At 49.6% G+C, this 8,834-nt stretch overlaps 1 protein-coding gene across 1 annotated transcript; it reads right to left on the minus strand.

The window, feature by feature from the left end:
- Positions 1–3,075: 3,075 nt before the first annotated feature.
- Positions 3,076–4,983, minus strand: LOC123463528 (uncharacterized protein C2orf78-like). The gene has a single exon (XM_045159528.1). The coding sequence runs from the start codon at positions 4,981–4,983 to the stop codon at positions 3,076–3,078; it is 1,908 nt and encodes a 635-aa protein (XP_045015463.1).
- Between the last annotated feature and the right edge of the window lie 3,851 nt (positions 4,984–8,834).

The following is an 8,834-nucleotide window of genomic DNA, read 5'->3' on the forward strand; positions in this document are numbered from 1 at the left end:
TTTCTTCTCGCACAGGTGACCTGTGCTGCGTGTAGATTTGTAAATCCAACTTTGAGTACCCTCAGAGTAGGCGTGTAATGTGCCAGGTGTACCTCGTGTACTGCAATCCAACCGCAGAAGTGATTCTAAGCGTTGAGCTTGCCTACTATTCAAGTGTACTAGCGGGCTGTGTGGGTCAATTGACTGGCAGTATCTAAACTTCAGCTGAGCACCATACACATTCAATAAAAACCCATCACAGAGGATGCAGATGTGGGGATTGAATCAAACATATAACCTTATAGGGGCAAAATCCTTCAGGGTGTGTATTGCTATACATACTTCATCGTTTCAGCTGGGAGGCTTAGATTTCGGTTCTGAAAAGTGTTCCAATTCATCCTGGGTGTCTATCAGACCCTGCTCCCCAGAATGACAGAAGAAAGAGACAAAGACCCTGTGAATTTGAATGCATCAAAGGCAAGTATAGTGAACCATCAAATACAGCTTAATTGAGAATGGTAACGCCAACCAAGAATATCTAACCCATACCCGTCCTGACATATATAGAAAGGTAAGCACTTACAGTGCAGGCCTACCTACCTGAACTTATGTCAGTAGGCCTGGTTACGTAGTGGCGTGGCTTCAAGTGTCTCCAATGCCAGTGCTGTGTGCCCACCTCGATCCCTCCGTAGTATGCTATGAATCTGATCAGCTGTGTTAATTCCCAACTTGAGATCAGCCTAGAGCCTGTCATTCAGAATACCTTAGTTTATGGGGAACACCTGAATGGAACAAGCATATTCTACCCTTGCCGGCATAAACTGACAACTATACATGCTGTCAAATGGAATGCATTCATCCAGCTTCAAAAGGCCCCATAGATTTTTATCTATCCCAATGATTTTCAAACACCCCCATATTCCAAGTTACTTTAACAGAGTTAAAAAACTAAAAAAAAAAAAAAAAGTACATCAAAACCCCAAATAGCACAAAGTAAACATTCAGACTATGAATGGTGGCATGGCAGAGCCAAGAAACATCCAAGCAATTCACGATTTAAGCAAGGCATAGTCCAAACTTGGTATCTCCAAGTCCAATATCTCCAACTGGTCACAAGTCCCTGGAATTCCAATTCAGCCCCTCCGGCTAAATGACCCTCGGTCCTGTAAAACTTTATCCAGTGCTGGCAGCACTCCTTGGCAGCCATCTCATAGGCCTAGCATCTCATTTGGGTGTCAGCGGAAACCCCCGACTCATCATCATGGCTCCCTTGGGTGCCAGACAGGAAATTCAACAAGCCTGCTTCACACTACCCATGGACATTTTCAAAATGTAAAACCGTGTTGCCAAATCAGAGACCTCCCTTTCCAGCGATTGTTATACTCCCTCATACCAGGTGGGCTGCCAGTTTCTGAATCAAGGGAGGAATAAAGCAGACTTTAAAGAACAGCACACTCTTTCAGCATTCATGGCACTGGAGGTGTCTGCATTCTACCTGTTGTCCCAGTGCAGGTCAGATGCCCAATTTCTGATTTCTTTGTTTTGTATTTTCGACGTGACTTCTCACCCTTGCACACGCTAATCCGAGTATTTCCTATTCATTCTCTAGGTGACCTTCACCTCAAAATGATACTCCTACTCTACCATGTGAGAGCGGGGATTCAAGGCATGCGCGAGCTTGCCCGGTTAGCTGTCCAGTCTCAGTGGTTGTAATCTCTCAGGCAGTTGCAGGTGAACGAGCAGAATGTTCAGCCCAGAGGTTTCATTGTTTTCCTTGCCATATCCCTGTGCTCGAACCAGTGATTTGTATGCGATACAACCCCGCACAAGATCTCAGGACACGCATTTACTAGCTAGCCTCTCACTCAAAATGCTTCTAGCCCAGAGCCTGCAAAGTTCTCTTTCACCCTCAGAAGCCAAACCTTCAGTCTGTAGGTCTTATGGCATTCATGCCTTGCAACTCTGACCAGAATAGGCCATCCATCTGTGCTCCGAATACTGCAAGGTGACTCCTAGGCCAACATTTCAAATCCTACCCCATTTCTTCCTCAAAAATCCACCTCAAAAGGCAACAAGCCACACATTCAGGTGTCTAGCAGCAGTGATCCCACTTGTCAGTGCCAACATTCCCTTTGCAGTGAGTTCACACTGCTGGCAGGAAACACCCAACAAAGAGCAGAGTGTGGGGAGAAAGGGTTGATGTTGGCTTACAGACCGGAAGGGAAGCTCCATGAATGCCAGGGGAAGCGATGGCATGAGCAGAGGGTGGACATTGCATTCTGGCCAACCTCACATGCACAATAGGTACAGGAGAGTGTGCCAAACACTAGCGAGAGGAAACTGGCTATAAGTCTCATAAGCCCTCCAAGAACAGTACACTGCCTCCAGGAGGTCTGCATTCTCATTTGGACGTCAGACAGAAACTTAGCATTTGGAACACCTAAGCTTCTGGGGAAAACATGAATCAAACCACCACAGACAGAGAGAGAGAGGTTTGGCAACCAGGGTTTCATGCCACTGCAAATGAACACCCGGTTCATGTGCCCCCTAAAGCGTCTGGCTTTATGCGGGGAGTGGGGAATCGAATCCAGGCTCTTTGCAGACCTGTGCCTTTCACCTCAGACCCATCTTTGCAGCCAAAATATGCTTGTTGGAAAGTGTCCTCAAGCAACTACCATGTACTGTTACATATGTTATCATACACTAAAGGAGAAATTTCAGGAAAACTTAATAATTATAGTACAGGTATGTGGCTTGCCCTATTTGATGCAAATTTCATTATGTTTAACTATTAGATAGATACCTGAGTTTGACTTCATACTATATACATTTTAGAAGGTAGTTTGCACAGAAAACTAAGATAAATACTATTAACGGTCTGCCAAGTACCTCAAGTGACAACTTCTCATCTGTTAATGAGTTCAACTACATTTGTAACAATTGCAGGGACATCCATATGTCTGTCTACCTCCATATTACTCTCTCTAAGTGTATATCTCTACCTGTCTATGATGAATATCTATGCATCCAGAGCTATACCTGTCTATAACTGTGTGGAAACTAAGGTGACCAATGTGTCCAACGGTATAGCTGCTCTTAGATCATATACCCATAATATTCAGAAATTTCCATGTCCCTTTCCCTCTGAACAAAGTACTGAACTCTGCCCAGGGCAGTGTACTGGGCCGCGTTCTCACGCTCCCGCTGAGCCCTCCTCTTCATGGCCTCGCGTTCTGGCCTCTGCTCATCTGTGATGGGGGTGGACTCAACTGGCCCTGGAAAATCGACTTTCCTCCATGGTATTGGCTGGCGGCTGAAGTCTTCCAAGAGATACTGGGTGTTTGCGTTGGGAAGTGAGTGGACCTTGGTCGGTGCCGTGGAAACAGGCTCCTTGTGCAGAGAAGTGCAGGATGAGATCTTGTAGGGAGCTGGCCTACAGGCAACAGACTGAGAGACCCCATGCTGGGTAGGGTGGTTGAAGCCTGGTCTGGGGAGACTGCTGGAAACTGGCCCAGCAGTGAAAGTTGTGCTGGCAGGAGCTGCTTGTGATGGCTTGACTGCAGGCGGCTGAGCAGGGTTCGATGGAGGCCTGGCAGGGTCAGGTGCCGGGGCCCTCTGTGAAGCCAGGGAGTGTGGCCTCCTAGGAGCAAGGCGAGCTTGGGGCTTGTCCATGCTAAGAAAGGGCAAAGGCACTAACTTGACCTTCCCAGGTGGGGGCAGCTCACACTGGGAGGGAGAACGCCGCTCTGTGCCAACACTGCCCTCTGGTTTCTGGCCTTTGCCTTGGGTTTGCTCAGTCCCTGTCTCCTGGCATGGGATCCGCAGCCCGGATTGGAGGCCTGGGGATGGTTTGGGCTCTGTGCTGCAGCGTGTGTTGCCCAGAGCCCGGCAGGAAGAGAGCCCTGTTTTCGGCTCCATCTTCTTCCCCAGGGCGTGGAAGACCTGCACTGACTCCAGCATGTGCATGCCCAGGGAGCTGCGAGGCTTTTTAAAGAACTCTTGGCAGAGCTCAGGTGGATGGCCCTTCCTCCTCTTGGCCCTGGGGATGGGCGGCTTCTCTTCTGCTCTCGCCTTGCCCCCTGCCGTCCTTTGCTCTTCACATGTCTTGGACTTCCTTGCTCTGGGCCTTCTGGGCCTTTCCTGGCCAGGGCCCTGAGCTTTCTTGGGCCTGCCGGGTGTGGCTTTCTGAACTCTGTGGAGGGAATGCTTGGCTGTGATGTCGGGAGCCCTGTCACTGGCTGTAGCACTGCCAACAAGCACCTCTCCCTCCTCTCCCTCCGCCTGGCCCTCTGGGTCCTGGCGCTGCAATTTGGCCTTGGGAGCTTCGTCCCTTAAGTCAGACACTTTCTCCTTTTCCTCCCTCTCTAGACACGGGGGGCCCTCCATGAAAGTGCTGCTCACCTGCACCTCACTCGCCTCTGTGCTTCCTGGAATTTGGGGCTTAGTTGGTGCTGGAAAGTCAGTATCGGTCACAGGGCTGAAGGGCTGGGCAAGCCAGACATCTTCCCCCAGAATTCTCAGGTCTTCAGAACCTCTGTTAGATTCCAGTCCTCCCTCCAGTGCCCACTCGTCCTTGAAACTTTGGCAGCTCTCTCCCAAGTGGGCATTTTGGGAACCAGGAGTGTTCCCTGGGCTCACCGATTCAGTGGGGGAACGGATGTCACAGGTATTGGGCATTTGTAACGGGAGGAGGACAGGATCTTCTTGCTCATCTTTTGAAGTCTGGTAGGCACCCAGAGGTTGTGCGATCTCAGTTGGAATAGCCTCCAAAATCGCATTGTCTGCTTGTTTAGCACGTGGAGCAGGAGGCAAGGCCAGGAAGCGAGAAGGGCTTTGAACTGGAGATTCGGAAATGTCCCAGCACTCAGATGCTGGCTTACTCTCCAATGTGCACGATTTGGCAAGTTGTGACGTTTGTGGCAGGCAGAATGTCTGGCTTTCAGTTAGCATTCCCAGGGATGTTTCCAGTGTCAGGTTAGCATCCAAGTCCTGAGAATCTGCCATCGCTGTAAAGAAATCAAAAGAGGGACGTCAGTCCTGTGAGGCGAGATGATCCGCTTCCACCCACCCACCCAGCCCTCCATCCAGGAACCTGCCCACAGTGCCAGGCATTGCCTTGGCTCCTCTACAGCACCATAGACGGCACCCTGACTTGACATGTTTGCTTGCTGTTGCTTGGGATCGATCATGTGAGGCCTGGCTTTGTAGCGTTTCCTTGTGTTTCCTGGTAGTATTGTCGGTGAAAGAATTCAAACAAATACGAAATGTTTTGGCCTTGGAACATGGGTCAGATGTAGAACATCCACCCCTATGCTCTTGGCCTGTGTTGACTTCCGTAGTAACATCAAGACAGAAGAAGTTGTGCGATGACTAGCATTCTCATTCAGGGAACATGGCTCCCTCTACTGAGAGTGTAAGCACAGGTCACCAGGGAGAGAGACAGCAGAGTACTTCCCTGTGAAATTCATGAGCATGGACAGTCTGAGTCTTGTTGTTGGGAACAGATACCTGAGGATCAGGCCTTCACTTCTGATGCCATTTAAGGAAAGTACTTTTCACTGCACAAGTACTTTTGAAATGACCTGCTCGGAGGAATAAAGTAGATGAGCATGGGAAGGCATTAAGTATGGACATGGAGGGGGACTGATTTCCTCTGATGAGAGGGAGGCGTGGCTGCAGTGTGCTTGTAGAGGTATCTTTAGTGCTACGTGGAAGGCCGTTACGGCGTTCTGCATCCCCACCCTGAGTAGAAAACTGCAGTGGTGTGTGCGGAGGGCAAGCAGGACTTTGGAACGTCCAGATTCCGATTCTACCATGTGTGGAATCCCCACAGATTTGACGGTTCTCTGGATTTGTGTTTTTATGATGTTTTGAGAGAGAGGAAGAGTCAGATAGAGACAATGGGTGCAGCACGGCCGCCGGATGTATGCGCAACCTTGTGCATCTGGTTCAAGTGGGTCCTGGAGAATGAAACCTGGGTCCTTAGGCTTCGCAGGTAAGCAGGTTAAGCACTCGGCAGTCTCTCGGGCGCTCTACTGTTGTTTGGAACACTCATGCCTTTCCTTCTGTCTGTTTGTACTCACCTTGACAGCTCGTTCTCGAGGTGCACTGAGCAGGCGCAGAATAGGAGACGGCAGAGATGGGAACCGCTGAAGGGACACTTGTGGGGGGCATCTCCCTCACCAGCATCATAATTTCTGGTTGCGGGGCACAGGCCCCACCACCTCCTTGTCTCCCAGAGACATAGGACTGCAGGCAGGGTCCAACTTCCCCACACATCCAAACGTTCGGGGTGTTTGGATCATTGTAATAGACCTGACTGCCTCCCTGGTAGGGAAGAGGCAGGCTATGTGGATGATGTGGAATGTGAGAAGTTGTCTGTTGAACACGTGTGCCATGCAGTGTTAGGTACCCGGCCACAGTGGTATTGGCACAGGAAGTCTCACCACTCTGGGCTGCCATAGACATTGAAGGACCTGAGGTGCCCTGATCGAGGATTGTCACCATGGCAGGCCCAAGTGAAGATGTTCTGCCCCCGGCGCTTCTTGAGGACTGCCACTCAAAAGCACCTGCAGAGGGGGCAGCTGACATGGAGAGGAGGCTGGGGCCCGGGAACCCGGCCAACGTGTTTGTGCCAGGATGTTGGTAAAGGTAGGCACTACGGGGGAGTGGCTGGAGAACAGCCCCAGAGCCTGGTGGTAGGAGCCATGCTGAGGTGATGGCTGGTGCAGAGGCTCTGGTGAGTGCGTACACACTTCCTGTTAGGGAAGGTGCATTGCTCACCACAGGAACCGAGAGCTGCTGGGCTCTCATTGTGGCTGGTAAATAGATATTCTGGAAGTTTTCTGTAGAAATGGGGAAAACAAAGATAAAAAATGATGAGATTGAGAATGTTGAAGGAAGAACAGAATTATCTCTGTGTTATTCTGATAGGAGGCCTCCAAAGGAACCCCCTGGTTCAGGGGTTTAGGAGGGTACTAAGTGTGGAGTAGGTGGCCTGTTCTGAGGCCTACTCTCCTGACGTGGACAAAGCAGACCCACGTGGTCAGGGTCAAGCACAGTTCCCTTGCTAGATGCCCTCGCTCTAGCCTGCACTTGCTCTAGTAATGCCTCTCATCAGTGTTTTGAGTGAAGGCGTTATGAAGTCTGACTCCTTGGGCAACTTGTAATGTCCCCATCTTCGGAGTGAGGAAAGTAAGGATCTGGAGGTCAGTCTGAAGCGTTCAAGTTCTCCCATGTTACTTACTATCAGTACCAGATCGCATCCCCCTCATGGCTCCCTTGCCAGGACATGATCCTGTGGTCAAAAAATCAGAAAGTGGGGGTAGTGGAAGCTTGTTGTGTGGACAGGGCCTAACTCTGTAGTTCATGCTGTCTTGTAGCTCCTGCTGGAGTGCAGGGCGATCTCTGAGTCCTGCTATCCTTGGGCCTCCTCCCCGTTGTGACCAGGGTTCGGGCACAAGCCACAGTATCAGCACCACATGGAACTTTCCACATAAGCGTTCTTGTGTCACTCATGAGACAACAGTGCCGCTGTGGTCATGGCCATGTTTCACACCTCGTGAGCCTGCAGCTACGTTGCCACTGATTCGAGGCCCCTTACAGCTCAGTTCAGGTGGCAAGTGGGCAGGTCTCCTTTAATCTCTTCACACTGACCTCCGGTACTAGTTCTAGATGGCTCCCTGACAGTTTCTCGTGGAGTGCATTTTTAAAAAATATTTTGCTTCCCCAGGTTCAACTTACTCATTGATGGGGGGGTGTGGTGGTGTCATAGTGATTGCTAGTAGGTGAACAACAGAAACATAGAGTATGATTACCCCTAGAGAACAGAGTACACTCCGAAAAGACTGACAGAAATGAGAAACACAGTGTTTCTGTCCAAAGGAACGGGGAGATATTGATGAAATTGCCGCATAAACTAGCATCAAATTTCAGTCCTATACCACATTGCGTTATGATACAAGGACTATTGTGAGACCGAACATTGTCAGGGATAGGAGTGATGAAGGACATTGCTCAAGGCAGGACACCTTTGAATAGAAAAATGTATATAAACATATAGACAGTTTTCCCACCGTGCGTGCTCATATATGGGTGCAATTCCAGCACAACACCTGGAAGATTGACTTGAGTTGAGTTTGAAGCCAGCGTGTTGTGAGCCACGGAGTCCCAGCACAGTCTGAGGTATCATATCAGAACCCAGTTAAGAATACAAGCACATATTTTTTGTATCGTATTGAACTGTTCAGCGTGGCCTCAAACTTGCAAACGTGTCTCCAGAGCCTCGTGGGAATCTGGGATTGGAGGCACATTGGCGCCACCTGGATGACCTTGGAATAAGTGCCCGTGAGTACATCTGTTCAGACAAACACTACCTGTGCAGCAAGCAGCGCAACCCAGTGAGGAAACCTACGGGCACCAGTCATTAGTTCAAACAAACATTTCAGGGAGACTGCTATGAAGCTGGGCACCTGTCCCACCAGCACCGAGCATACTGAGGAGAAGGAGTGCTGGAGTCCAGGTGTCGCTGGCCAGTCTGGGCTACATAGTGAGACCTTGCGATAATAAATCAAGACCACAAGACAGCATGGTGACTGTGGGGAATACAAATACAGCGTCAAGTTATGCATTATTGTACTCGTTCCTCCCTCTCTGCATATTACCCACCGTGTAACCGATCAGATTGATCGGAAGATATTTTACTTCACATAGGCATACCACAAGGGTTTGAATACTTACAGGGGATTGTGGAAGTTTTGTGCTCACAATGAGTTTTCAGTCATTGTCTACATGAAGGGAAGCTGTTCTACTAATGAGGAGAAATCCTTCTCAGGTAGAACATGATTAATTGGTTC

This window comes from Jaculus jaculus, chromosome 9, assembly GCF_020740685.1.
Source record: "Jaculus jaculus isolate mJacJac1 chromosome 9, mJacJac1.mat.Y.cur, whole genome shotgun sequence".
Lineage (NCBI taxonomy): Eukaryota > Metazoa > Chordata > Mammalia > Rodentia > Dipodidae > Jaculus > Jaculus jaculus.